Source organism: Lepidochelys olivacea (assembly GCF_965140295.1).
Source record: "Lepidochelys olivacea isolate rLepOli2 genome assembly, chromosome: 12".
Taxonomy (NCBI): domain Eukaryota; kingdom Metazoa; phylum Chordata; order Testudines; family Cheloniidae; genus Lepidochelys; species Lepidochelys olivacea.
In genome coordinates this window covers 1,288,326-1,302,497 of record NC_140422.1, presented here as the reverse complement: position 1 = coordinate 1,302,497, position 14,172 = coordinate 1,288,326, and the positions used below count along the sequence as shown (strand labels likewise).

At 41.9% G+C, this 14,172-nt stretch overlaps 1 protein-coding gene across 4 annotated transcripts in view; it reads right to left on the bottom strand.

Annotated features, from left to right (window-relative positions):
* The window catches only part of RFWD3 (ring finger and WD repeat domain 3), a 65,745-nt gene that overhangs the window by 27,541 nt on the left and 24,032 nt on the right, over nt 1-14,172 (bottom strand). For all 4 annotated transcript variants that reach the window (XM_084645082.1, XM_084645079.1, XM_084645080.1 and 1 more), the window contains 2 exons: nt 12,333-12,424; nt 4,670-4,784 (listed from right to left, as the gene is read on the bottom strand). In XM_084645082.1, coding sequence (XP_084501208.1) covers nt 4,670-4,784; nt 12,333-12,424 — 207 coding nt within the window. The remainder of the gene's footprint in view (nt 1-4,669; nt 4,785-12,332; nt 12,425-14,172) is intronic.

The following is a 14,172-nucleotide window of genomic DNA, read 5'->3' as shown; positions in this document are numbered from 1 at the left end:
AACCAGAAATAGTCAACAGCAACAGTTCTAAAAAGACAAACATTAAAAGAAAATAGGAGTTAAGGTCAAACTAATTTATAACGATCCTCAAGCCAAAACACAACAAACAAACAAAAAAAACAAAATAAAACAAAAAAAAACCCTTTTAGGAAAAAGGGTTTGAGAGCTTAAATATGGTTTCACTTCACATCTCCCAAAAACCTTCTCTGATTTGCCTCAAAAGCCCAGATTCTACCCCAGCATAAGACCAAACATGTGATGTTTCAAGGGGATTGGAGTAGCAATAGGCAAAGACAGGAGGATTTGGGGAGGGAAAGGAGGCCATAATTATGTTAATGGAATTTCATCCTTAACTAGAGAGAGTGGTGTCTTTCAGAGAAAGATGCAGGTAATTAAAAAACAAAAAACAGAAATGACAAATTTTCACCACATTAAAGACTTTATTCAAAAGCCTCACCAGTTAATTTTTTAAAGACAGGAAGATAAGGCAACTGGGGAAGAGAGGGGATTCAACAGATTTTCCACAACAAGCAGCTACCAGACCCTGTCTATCACCTGAGTTTAGCGGAGTGAAAAAGTAGATACTGCTGTCAAACAGGAAGGGACCCCTGTAAATGAGCTGCAAACACAGTTGGGGTAGTGGAGAACAGAGGGACCAGGATAATCTCCCCGTGGCAGAGGCCGGGGTTGGAGAGGTTGTGGAATGAATAGAGGCGGAGGAATGAACTGAGAGAGCAAAGGAGTGTAGTCTGGAGTGCTGAAGCAGAAGAATCAAGATCTTAAAGGAGAGAATGAGAAGTTAGGGGCACAGCTGCAGGCATGAATGATTAGCAAAGAGTGTCAGAAGAAAGAAAATAAGGCTGTAACAAAGGTTGCTAAAGCGACTGTTTTGGCTTCCAGATTGAACGATCCTGTGGTTAGCGACCAGCTAGCATAGGACAGCCCTCCCAGAGACTCTGAATGTGTTTTTCAGCAACCCATGACAATAGATGTCAGGGGGCACCCGCTCTTAAGCATCCGAGTTGGGGATGGGCTTGTAAATTTTCTACTGGACATGGGGGCAGGAATCCCCATAGTAAAAGACATATGTAGTGCATACCCAGTTATAGACTGTACAAATACAGGCAATATCAGGAAACAAGCAAAAAATGTAAAAACACCTTCTCTACAGTTTGGTGCTCATGCTATTCAGGAGAAGTGTGCTATCACAGGGAGAGAACATTTAGTGGAGCGGAAACAATAGAGCGATTGGGAAATTTTCCATCAAATAATTGATATGTTAAAGTAGTGGTCACCAACCAGTCGATCGTGATCGACTGGTCGATCCTGGAAACTCTCCCAGTCAATCGCGATCTCCAGTGGTGCAATGGGGTTGCCAGCTGCTGCTAAGGCAGGGTCCCTGCCTATCCTGGCCCCACGCCGCTCCCAGAAGTGGCCTGTGGGGTGGGGGTGGGGGCTCAGGTTTCAACATGCTGCTCCTGCCTGCAAGCACTGCCCCCAAGGCTCCCATTGGCCGGGAACAGGGAACTGTGGCCAATGGGAGTTGCGGGGGTGATGCCTGTATAGGGGGGCAGCGCAAGGAGCCATATGCCCCCCCCCAGGGAGAAGCATGGAGCCGGGGCTGCCCAAGTTAAGTATCGCTCCCTTCAATGGGCAGGTGCTGAATGGCTCTGCAGCATTAAGACCAGAAGTAGCATGAATACAGCAGGCCCAACTATACTGGATCAGCACTTCTCTTCTACCAGCCAACCTGCATCCTCCCATACTTCCTTCTGCACCCCAAGACCCAGCCCTGAGCCCCCTCCCAGAGCCAGCACCTCATACCCCCTCCTACACTCCATACCCCCTGCACCAGCCCTGCCTCCCTTTCCAGAGGCAGCACTTTGTACCCCCTCCTGCACCCCAACACTCTGCCCCAGCCTAGAGCTCTTTCCTGCACCCAAACTCCCTCCCAGAGTCCACCCCCTGCACTCCCTCCTGCACCCCAACCCACTGCCCCAGTCTCAGGCTAGAGCTCCCTCCCACACTGTGAGCCCTTTGGCCCCAGCGCAGAGCCTGCACCCCCTCCTGAACCCCAACCCCCTGCCTGGTGAAAGCAAGTGGGGGTGGAGGAGAGCAAGCGACAGAGTGGGGGGATGGAGTGAGTGGGGCAGGGCTTCGGGGGAAGGGGCAGGGTACCTCCTGGGTTGCCCTTAAATTCAAAAAGTTATCTTGAGCGTAAAAAGGCTGGAGACCACTGCGTTAAAAGTGTCATCATTGGGCTTAGCATTAACAGACCAATGTGATAAATAGGGACAGAATTCACATCTGTTAGAGCTATTGTTGCAATCTCTGTTTGCAGACTCAGGAAGACAGCACTGCATCAGTTCATATTTGGTTCATTGCTGGAAGGTCCCGTCCCCCCCCTCTCCCCAGGACATCTAGAAACTTTCAGGAGAATATTTTAAAAACTCAAATCTCAATCTGTCATGTGAGGCACAACATATATACCCAGAGGGTTGGCATTTGACACCACTGTTTTAGATGTACATAAGCAAGGTGCTGTATACTCTGTCTTGTGCATTGTTCGTGGGATCTACCCCTTGCTACAGAACTGTACTCCACAACTTAAATTTTCATTAAAAACCTCCACGCATTTCCAGCCCTTACAGGTATGACAGTAACTCTGAAAATATAAATGAAGCAAGGCCATCGTTGTGAGCCTGAAACAATAGCTTGAGAAGTGTGAGCTGCCCCGTTCATCTCAAAGGACTGAAAGCGCTGAAATCTTGGGATGACAATTTAAAATGTTAACACTAATTATTATTAGTGCTGATTATTTTAGCAAAACTATCCAGATGCGTGCTTAGTTTCACACTCCCACATACACATTTCCTGATTTGCAAATGAAATTGCTGCACAATTTTCAGTCTGTCTCAGAATGCCACAGAATCCAGGGACCTTGCTAAAGAATTAAGTTTCAGCTTGCCACAGTGAACAAGGGGCTATGCACTTAAGGTAGCCTTTTCTGACTATAAATGCGCAAGCAGCTAAATTAATATGCTTTTAATGAGAAAGCCACAAAATTTTATTATATACAGTGGTTAAACTACAATAAAAGCCAAGATACATTGCACATATGCACTCAGTAGCTCAATTTTAATACCAGAAGTATGACTTTATAAAAACTGAAATGCTTAAGAATTTCTGTTTAAAGCAAGAGTACTATTTAATCTTAGAAAATTCTAATACCAAATGTACATCTATTACTGCATAGGGTTTCAACACTGATTTTGATAATGCAGTTTAAAATTATGGATATTAGCAACAAAAAAAACTAGCTTACACAGTAATTTTAATAAGGGGAAATTTACATTAGTTTCCATTAAGATTCCTAGAAGTATATGACATTGTTCTATATCTACTGGTTTTGTACCATATCCCCCAAGAAACTTCTATGCAATTAGAGAATTTGCTATTATTGAATATATTCTTCATATTTTTAAATAGATTCATAAGAGCTTGCGTTTACATTATACTTAATTTTATAAGCTTAATTACTTCATAGCTTTTTGTCATTTAGATACATCTAAGTGTTCAGTAACACTATTCTTATTAAAATATAAATCGCATATTTCACTATATAATCTCAAATTAAACATGTAGCACTCTTATTCCATATACTTCTAGTATAAGGCTACACAAATCACATAGGACTCCAATTCTGAACTTTCCGCCAAATGTTAATTTGTTAGTGACATTATCCTTCACTTCATTCGGAATGTAAAGTACGTACAGTACTGCACTTTAATGTTGGTGTGTAATTTTAGTCACTTTGATGCCCCAGTGAGGAATACAGTATAAATACGAAGATATGGCTGGAGTATGTGTGGTAATAAACCTGTATAGTATTTCTGACTTATCCTATTGGCACTGTTAGTCTGTATACTTCATCAATGTAAAAACTCAACAGAACTGCAGAAAGACATATTACACTGTGGAATCTAAGATTTATTGCATCCATGATTTTCCTTGATCAATGTCCATGGTGAACCAGATCCTCTCATTAGCTCAAGTGACATGCAATCTGACATAGGAAGTCAGCCAATTAATTTGTGAAGCCTTGTGTCATGGTCTTGCTGGCAGACTGTAGCACAGCAGGTGCCACCTAACCCCACAGACAAGGAGAACATAAAAACAGGAGAAATTCAAAAAGCAAAGAACAAAAACAAAAGTGAAACTAAGTGGAAGGCTGAATAAAATATTTGTATCCCTTGATACATCAAGAAATGAGTTGACAATGGAACAGATAACCTTTTTTTCCCTCTCCTGCTGGTAATAGCTCACCTTAACTGATCACTCTTGTTATAGTGTGCACGGTACCACCTATTGTTTCATGTTCTCTGCGTATATAAAATGGTCCTACTGTATTTTCCACTGCATGCATCGGATGAAGTGAGCTGTAGCCCACGAAAGCTTATGCTCAAATAAATTTGTTAATCTCTAAGGTGCCACAAGTACTCCTGGAAGCTGTGTGTTTGTGTTGACAAAGATTTTTTCTTGCTTGGAAGAACACACACAAGCTCGCTCAGACGACACATGGGAGGAAGGCAGGCACATCATGAGGCAGGGGCTGGAGAGAAGGAGGGCAATGAAGAGCCCATCATCAACAGGCAGCAGCTGAACTTACCTGGACCTGCTTGCGAAGTTTACTGCATTCATCTGTCAAGACCTGCAACTGGAGACGGCTCTGTGCGGATTCCAATTCCGCCTGTCTCCGCAACAACTGCTCCTTTTCTAAAGAACTAAATAGAGGAGGAAAAAAAGAAATGATCATGGGTGGAGACAACTTAGGATGTTCCTCCCGGTTGCAGCTCTATCACCAGTGTAGGTTAAAACACAGCCACGCTCAGGTAAACTTAACAGTTTCAGTAAATCCCACTTAATGGTCTTGCACTCTATCTCCTTGCCCTGCCTCCTGGCCATTAGCAGGTAGCCAGTGTGACACTGCACCCCATAATGCTTTATAGAAATATGCTTATGAATATAAATATGACATAACTGGAATATGTTTTATGCTACATATGCCATGTAACGTAACTTTTCAAAAGTTATGTTCTACTGTATTCATCCTATTCGTATGCATGTATCATTTTTATATCTGAAGTTACGAGCATTGGCTCTATGCTTGTATTTAAAGTGTTTGCTGTAGGAAGCACAAGAGACAGATTTGGTCAACATAGTGTGAAGGGGTTATTCAAGTAATTGGGAGTACTTAACTAAATGAACATTGAAAGATGCCAATCCACATCTAAGCTTTCCTGGGGACGTTCAAACTAACATGTAGACAATGTAAAGAACTGAGTCATGCATGGACATGTGACTTTCCCATGAGACTCCAAAACTCCATCTTGTAGCTGACAGGTTTCAGAGTAACAGCCATGTTAGTCTGTATTCGCAAAAAGAAAAGGAGTACTTGTGGCACCTTAGAGACTAACCAGTTTATTTGAGCATAAGCTTTCGTGATCTACAGCTCACTTCATAGTCTCTAAGGTGCCACAAGTACTCCTTTTCATCTTGTAGCTGTGATTCTACTCAGGAGAAAGAGGGGTTTCCACCCACAAGAGAGACTATAAAAGCCCCTGGAAACCCCTCCATTTTTCTTCAGCTGGCTCAAGAGATAGCCTCTCCACCCCAAAGAGATGCCTGAAAAACTGGAACAAAGGACAGTAGCTACAGGGGTGAGAGTGATTGCTGGAAGGAATCTAGTCTAGTCTGTCAAAGAAGCTTATTGGAACACCTCTGTGGATGAGATTTACCTGCATTTAGTTTCCTATTGTATTAGGTTTAGACTTGTGTGTTTTTGTTTTATTTTGCTTGGTAATTTACTTTGTTCTATTACTTGGAACCACTTAAATCCTACTTTTTATATTTAATAAAGATCACTTTTTACTTATTAATTAACCCAGAGCAAGTATTAATACCTGGGGAAGCAAACTGCTGTGCATATCAGTGTTATAGAGGGCGAACAATTTATGAGTTTACCCTGTATAAGCTTTATACAGAGTAAAAGCTATTTGGGGGGTTTGGATCCCATTGGGAACTGGGTACCTGGGTGCTGGAGACAGGAGCACTTCTTAAGCTGTTTTCAGTTAAGCTTGCAGCTTTTGGGGGATGTGGTTCAGACCTGGGTCTGTGTTTGTAGCAGGCTAGCATGTCTGGCACAACCAGGCAAGGTACTGCAGTCCCAAGCTGCTAGGGAAAAACAGGCTCAAAGGTAGTCCCAGCACATCAGGTGGCAGTCCCAAGGGGGTTTCTGTGACCAAAGCGTAACAGCGAGTTGGGTTTATTTTTTGGGGGGTGCATAAACAACTCTCTCATCCGAGTTGCCCTCCTAATGATTTATTGGAGGGGAATAGCAGAGGGGCCTTAGTTATGCTCTCAGTTATGCATAACAGTAACTGTGACCTTTTATCTAGTGGTTCACAAGGACTGTTTGATTACTTTTCTAAAGCAGATGAGCCCTTTCCATCAATCCCAAAATAAAGCAAATACGGAGGAAAAAAATATTCTGTACATTTTCTATGTAAGAATTCAACAGGTACTGAATATTAATAAGCCTACAATACAGCCAGACACTCACTTGTAATAATACTGTGAGCCTCGGGTCCTTTTTTCTATTACAAGTGACCCTAATACTAAACAGCAGGAAGATGTTACTAATACAGCTACATCAGAAAGTAGATACTGTTGTGATGCCTAAGACATTGTCCAGAGATGTCATAAACCACCTCTCAGACTAATCTATGCCATGTTGTATATTTAGTGATAAGTTTTTGACAGTAACACATTTGTAACTTTTCTTTTAAGTGTCCTTTACATAAAGGGGGAACAAGTATGTAGCATATAGGAATAGAGTAGTAACACTTTAAATAATTTGGGAGTTTTTAGTGCTACTGTGTTCTGTTTCAGAAGCTGCTGCAAACCAGTCAGAGCAGCAGCATGTGCATACGTAGGCTTTCATGTTTGCGTCTGTTTAGTAAACACTACTATGTGGGACCTAACTGCACCTCTGTGATTTTGTCACATGATTTTTGTTGTGTAAAAAGCAAAATACAACTGCATTTGTTTTAGTATCGGGGCTGATATTAAGGAAGTTTCCATTACAAACATCTATAGCGAATATCTATATTGATGATATTATGAGTTACATATCATAGAATCACAGAAGATTAGAGTTGGAAGAGATCTCAGGAGGTCATCTAGTCCAACCCCCTGCTCAAAAGCAGGACCAACCCCAACTAAATCATCCCAGCCAGGGCTTTGTCAAGCCAGGCCTTAAAAACCTCTGAGCCCCTAATCATTTTTGTTGCCCTCTGCTGGACTCTCTCCAATTTCTCCACATCCTTTCTGTAGTGGGGGGCCCAAAACTGGACACAGTACTCCAGATGTGGCATCAGTGCCAAATAGACGGGAATTATCACTTCCCTTGATCTGCTGGCAAGGCTCTTAACAATGCAGCCCAATGTGCAGTTAGTCTTCTTGGCAACTGTGGACTCATATCCAGCTTCTTGTCCATCATAACCCCGAGATCCTTTTCTGCAGAACTGCTGCTTAGCCAGTCAGTCCCTAGTCTGTAGCAGTGCATGGGATTCTTCTGTCCTAAGTGCAGGACTCTGCATTTGTCCTCGTTGAACCTCATCAGATTTCTTTTGTCCCAATCCTCCAATTTGACTAGGTCACTCCGGACCCTATCCCGACCTTCCAGCGTATCTACCTCTCCCACCAGCATAGTGTCATCTGCAAACTTGCTGAGGGTGCAATCCATCCCATCCTCTAGATCGTTAATGAAGATATTGAACAAATCTGGCCCAAGAACCAACCCCTCAGGCACTCCACTTGATACTGGCTGCCAACTAGACATGAAGCCATTGATCACTACCCATTGAGCCCGACGATCTAGCTAGCTTTCTAGCCACCTTATAGACAATTCATCCAATCCATACTTTTTTAACTTGCTGGCAAGAACACTGTGGGAGACCGTATCAAAAGCTTTGCTAAAGTCAAGGCATATCACGTCCACCGCTTTCCCCATACCCACAGAGCCAGTTCTCATATAGAAGGCAATCAGATTGGTCAGACATGACTTGCCCTTGGTGAATCCATGTTGACTGTTCCGGATCACCTTCCTCTTCTCCAAGTGCTTCAAAATGGATTCCTTGAGGACCTGCTCCATGATTTTTCCAGGGACTGAGATGAGGCTGACCGGTCTGTAGTTTCCTGGATTCTCCTTCTTCCCTTTTTTAAAGATGGGCTCTATGTTTGCCTTTTCCAATCGTCTGGGACCTCCCCCGATTGTCACAAGTTTTCAAAGATAACAGCCTTTAGATACACGGATATGTATCTAGAGGTCAAAGAACAGCTTTACTGAATTTGAGAAATCAAATATGAACACAAACATAAGACTAAGAGCACATAGGTGCAAAGGGGCAGAGTTAAGGATGTGTATTCTATCAACTTCTATGTTCCTACCCTGGCACTCTGAGCCTAACGAAAGAGAGGAATTCAGATATTTTGGATGGATTGTGACTACGCTGGAAGGAAGGCAGCAGTGAAGTGTGTGGGGGGAGTGGGGGAGGAAGAGACATGAATGGTCAGTGGGGGAGGGTGGTGGCAGCAGCAGAAAAGGTACAGCCTGTAGGGAAGATTTTCAAGGACACAAAATAGCAGTTAGGCTTTCAGTGGGAGTTAGAAGCCCGACAGTCATTTGTATTATTTAAAATCTCCCCCATATTGTGCTTTGCAACATCACATCCAGTGTTCACAATGAATTGTAACATTACAGAGATCAAAAACACAGCATCAGGCAATGGCACGTGTGACACATGGCCAGAAAGGGTTAAGCATTCTGCAGGATAAATTACCCAAATTCAACCTTTTGGGACATATTGGTAGATAATATTTGTGTTTTTACACAATATATTGTTAGAGGTTTACAATGTAACCCCAGAGTTCCTATCTATGCTGTATTCTGTTACTTCAGAGATCAAAAGAAGATCTTAGCATTTAAATGAACTGTAAATAGTGATATCACTTTATTGATCTCTTTGAAATGCATAGAGAATCACCTGCTAATGGTGGAAAACAGGCAATTGCTTTATATTAATTCATGTAGCTAATTACCAGTGATACTTAGGAAATAGGTCTACTTCAAAAGCTCAATGATTGCCTATTGTTCGCCTAAGGACTCTGCTGTCAAGAGAAGGCCTGGAACTGTATAAAGGTCTCTTGGGTCCTGATCCTTTTTATCTCAGATTTGCTTGATGCTTCATGCAGGGGAAGCTTGAGTTAGAAGACCACGATCTCCAGTCCCACCTGGATCACCCTGAATATGAACACTGGACTATAACCTGTGGACTAATTCTGAAAGAACTCTTTGCAACTACAAAATTCATTTTCTCCACTATGAAACTAATCTCAGAACTGTACTCATGTCTACATATACTGATCTTTTAACCAATACTCACTCTCATTTCTTTTAATAAATTTTAGTTTAGTTAATAAGAATTGGCTGTAGCGTGTATTTGGGTAAAATCTGAAATATTCATTAACTTGGGAGGTAATGTGTCCAATCCTTTGGGACTGCAGAACTTTCTTATATGATTAATAAGATTTTCAGTAATCCTGATCGATTTTGGTGTCAAGGCTGGGTTGCTATAAGGGAACTGTGTTTTGGCTTCTGTGAAGCAAGTAAGGTACTGTAGAAGCTGGTTTGTGCTGGCTTGGTAAACCTAAGTATTGGAATATCCACCAGCTTTGGAGATTGGCTGCCCCATTCTTTGCAGTTTGCCCTAATTGAGTACCCTCAGTGTGGCCCTCCCAGGACCTCAGTCACAGAATGCCAGTTAAAATTCCTTCCTCACCCATTTCTGATTGGCAATTAGGGTAATGCAGGAAAGCTATATTAGGAGATAATGAGCTCACTTGGAAGTTTCACCATGGTAGTGGTATTTTAAATAAGTACTGAGTTGAAAAAAAGAGTCTGAAATTTTCCTGAAAGGGGAAATGATCTAAGGAAGCTGAAATGATGTTTTGCTCAGCAATACTAAGATTTAGGAAGGACCTGGGATTCTGCAACCTTTAACCTTTATTGGATTTTACTATACTAGTTGTAGTTGCGTATAACAGAAATTTAACACTGTACATGAACTTACACCATAGAAATTACAATGGCTAATTTTGTCCTGGTTTTTGGTTTATAATGAATTCTAAATGTTCAGCTTAGATGTCGTCAGACTGACTTCAGAATATCAGTTTCCATATCATAATACATTTCTGACAATGAGATGAGACCACTTTTTAATTCATATCTAAAGAGATAAAGTTAAAGTCTACTGTTCACCCTTGTCATAAATATAAAGGGAAGGGTAAACCCCTTTGAAATCCCTCCTGGCCAGGGGAAAGCTCCTCTCACCTGTAAAGGGTTAAGAAGCTAAAGGTAACCTCGCTGGCACCTGACCAAAATGACCAATGAGGAGACAAGATACTTTCAAAAGCTGGGAGGAGGGAGAGAAACAAAGGGTCTGGGTCTGTCTGTATGCTGGTTTCTGCCAGGGATAGACCAGGAATGGAGCCTTAGAACTTTTAGTAAGTAATCTAGCTAGGTATGTGTTAGATTATGATTTCTTTAAATGGCTGAGAAAAGAATTGTGCTGAATAGAATAACTATTTCTGTCTGTGTATCTTTTTTGTAACTTAAGGTTTTGCCTAGAGGGGTTCTCTATGTTTTTGAATCTAATTACCCTGTAAGATATCTACCATCCTGATTTTACAGGGGGGATTTCTTTATTTCTATTTACTTCTATTTTTTATTAACAGTCTTCTTGTAAAACACTGAATGCTTTTTCATTGTTCTCAGATCCAAGGGTTTGGGTCTGTGGTCACCTATGCAAATTGGTGAGGCTTTTTATCCAACATTTCCCAGGAAAGGGGGGGGTGCAAGTGTTGGGAGGATTGTTCCTTGTTCTTAAGATCCAAGGGTCTGGGTCTGTAGTCACCTAGGCAAATTGGTGAGGCTTTTTACCAAACCTTGTCCAGGAAGTGGGGTGCAAGGTTTTGGGAAGTATTTTGGGGGGGAAGGACGCGTCCAAACAGCTCTTCCCCAGTAACCAGTATTAGTTTGGTGGTGGTAGCGGCCAGTCCAAGGATAACGGGTGTAATATTTTGTACCTTGGGGAAGTTTTGACCTAAGCTGGTAAAGATAAGCTTAGGAGGTTTTTCATGCAGGTCCCCACATCTGTACCCTAGAGTTCAGAGTGGGGGAGGAACCTTGACAACCCTCACTGCATTTCTGGACAAGGTGCTTCATATCATATTTAAAGATGAATTAGCAGTTAGTTTGTTTGGGATTTTTTGGAAGGACTTGGCACATTCTTCAGCTGTGGTGTTTTAACATACACCACCTAAGCTTGCTTTAGTCAGTTCTCAATAACATGTGCAAGGACACAAAACCCAAGAATTCAATTATAATAGGGATCCTTGTTCCAGATAACAAATGCTGAACCCAGCATGATCTCCATATTTAAGGCAATCCATAATACTGGTACTCGCAGTTAAGACAAAGTGCATAGCCAGTTTCAGGGAGCATAGCTGAAAAAAGGCTTAGGTAAGAGTCACGCTACATGAAATCAGTTTTCTTTCTTAGGCATTGTGAGGGAAATTGCTATTAACCTTGCTGTTGAAACTGACTCCATCCCATTCTGCAGCAAAATCTATGCACTATATGCAACATATGCAAGAGCTGTAAAGCAAGAGGCCTATAGGCCTGTATCCTGTAAGACTTGGCTTAAGCTAAAGCATTTACGTATACAAGGCTGTGGCATTTGACCCAGATAATGGACTAGGCCAATCTCTAACTAGAAAAGAGCCAAAGGGCCTCCGGAAAAGTCCCTAGCCGTCCATTATATGTACCCTCCACCCTGCAGAAGTCCCTAGTCAAAACGCTGCCATAGCAAACCGTAGATCCTGATAACAACACGGTGCGTCAACACTATGCTAATTATGAAACTGCCCTTCCATTAATTCCTTATAAGGCTTTATTAAGAATGCCTGAGTGGTAAGGAAATGTATCATTTGGCTTGAATTTGGACCTACATAAGTCTGGTATTATAGGGGCAGAGCAGAGAGACCAGGGTGGCACCCGTGTGTGACCATCTCTATCTCCCTCTCCCTGCATGCTTGTATTCAATAAAAGACCTCAGGCTGTTTGAGCCAAGCAGATGGTCTAACTTGTTTTCCACAACAGCATGTACATGTGGGACAGAGATGGTACATCTGAGGTGTATGCTCCATACCTTTTCATGCGTTCCTGTTCGCTGGTGTCCAGTGCTTTCAAAGTACGGGCATACAGGACCACAACGTCTGAGCGCTTTGCCTTCTTATTGCACTAAAATAAAAAGTGGGTTCAGTTTATCCCTGGGAAATTAACATTCAATTCAAACCCAAATTAAATATTCCCCACTCTGTTAAACCCAGATGTTAAATATTTTGAAATTCCCCTTCAAACATTGCTATCCATGGGTCATTAGAATCTTAATCAGGATTGCTATTTTGAAATTTTAGATCTGATTTTCCAGTGCAGCATTCACCTTTCAGAAAGCATCCCTCTGCTGCCCCGGGTCTTGTGATTCAAAACCACCAAGTACCCAGGACTGCCAGACAAATCCTGTGATCAATTCAAATGCTCATGCAAACAGACAGTCCCCACCTCTACTTTGAGAGCAGCACAAATCAGGTACTCCTTGAGTCTATTCACAACTTTATCTTGTACGTGCTATGTGGTGTTGGCAAAGTCACTTAACCTCTCTGTACTTCAGTTTCCCCATCTGTAAAATTGGATTAATACCACCCTGATGGGGGGATTGCAAGGCTTAGTGTTTAGAAAATGTGTTGTTGGCATCAGATAAAGGGGATTAGAGACAGACCATATCAAGCAGCCTTTGGGGAATCCCACATTACTTCATGTCTTTTAAATGCAAGTATATTTACTGTTTAGTAGTATAAAGACATACATCATGGTCACGGTTTCCATGTCTGGCAAAAGATTGAGTGTGAAGAGCAGTAAATGCTTACGATTGCTTCTCTAGCACCCAACAGAGGTCACTAGTAGGATCTAGAATGTTAAAACTATAATAGTAACTTGCACTCAAACCACCTTTTCTACAAAGCCACATGCACAGCAATTATGTACAAATCAGTTAAAGAATATAGCAACTGGGACTGCAGAGTAAAAACCCCAAGGCTAGCTCATCTCTTCTTTAGAGCGAGAAGCCCATCTCAGACACTTCTCAGGTAGCTGTGTCACTAGAAGACACTCACCAGCCAGCCTTAGGCATCCTTAAGATCATCACACAAAAACACATAATGCACCACTAGAATGTTTAGCAGAAATATATAATAGACACCAAAAGTCTAATCACTCAGGATATCAACTACTGTGTTTCCTAGAGCATCTCTCCTCCTCCCTTTGAGAGAGAAGTAAGCGATAGTAAGAATGAGAAATCACAGAAGTTTAAGAACAGAAGTCCAAGTCTGAGGAATGCTCTGAGGATTTTGTTCTGAAAAAAGTTACACAGATTTGACAAGGATGAGAAGCGAGAGGCAGATCTGAAGAATGAATCCTTTTGTTTAACTACAGTGTAAAACACCAGACTGCTTCAGCAGGAATCCCACTCAAAAGCAAGCAAATCTAAAAAACTATACAATGGCTTTTTCATTTGAGAGCTAATGAAACCTTAGCCCTCAGGTAAGAAGGCTAGGAAGTGACAGTTGGCTCTTTGCATTGTAAATTGAACACTATTCTTGATCTAAAAAAATAGTTTTAACAGAGTTAGGAGTGAAACTATGTTTCAGAGGAGTGCAGCTAACACCGACACAACATTACACTCTGCAAAATCATAACAAAACCCCCAAACCCAACCAACTTTACAGCTTTATAAAACCTCAAAACATTAGGACCACCAGAAATGAACAGTTAAATGATCCAGCCTGTTTCCCAATACCACGTAACTTCATTCACTTAGAGTACTATGTCTACTGTGCAACTAAAGACCTGCTGCTGGCCCACGCTAGCTGACTCAGGCTAAGGAGCTGTTTAATTGTGGTGTAGATGTTCGTGCTTGGGCTGCAGCCTGG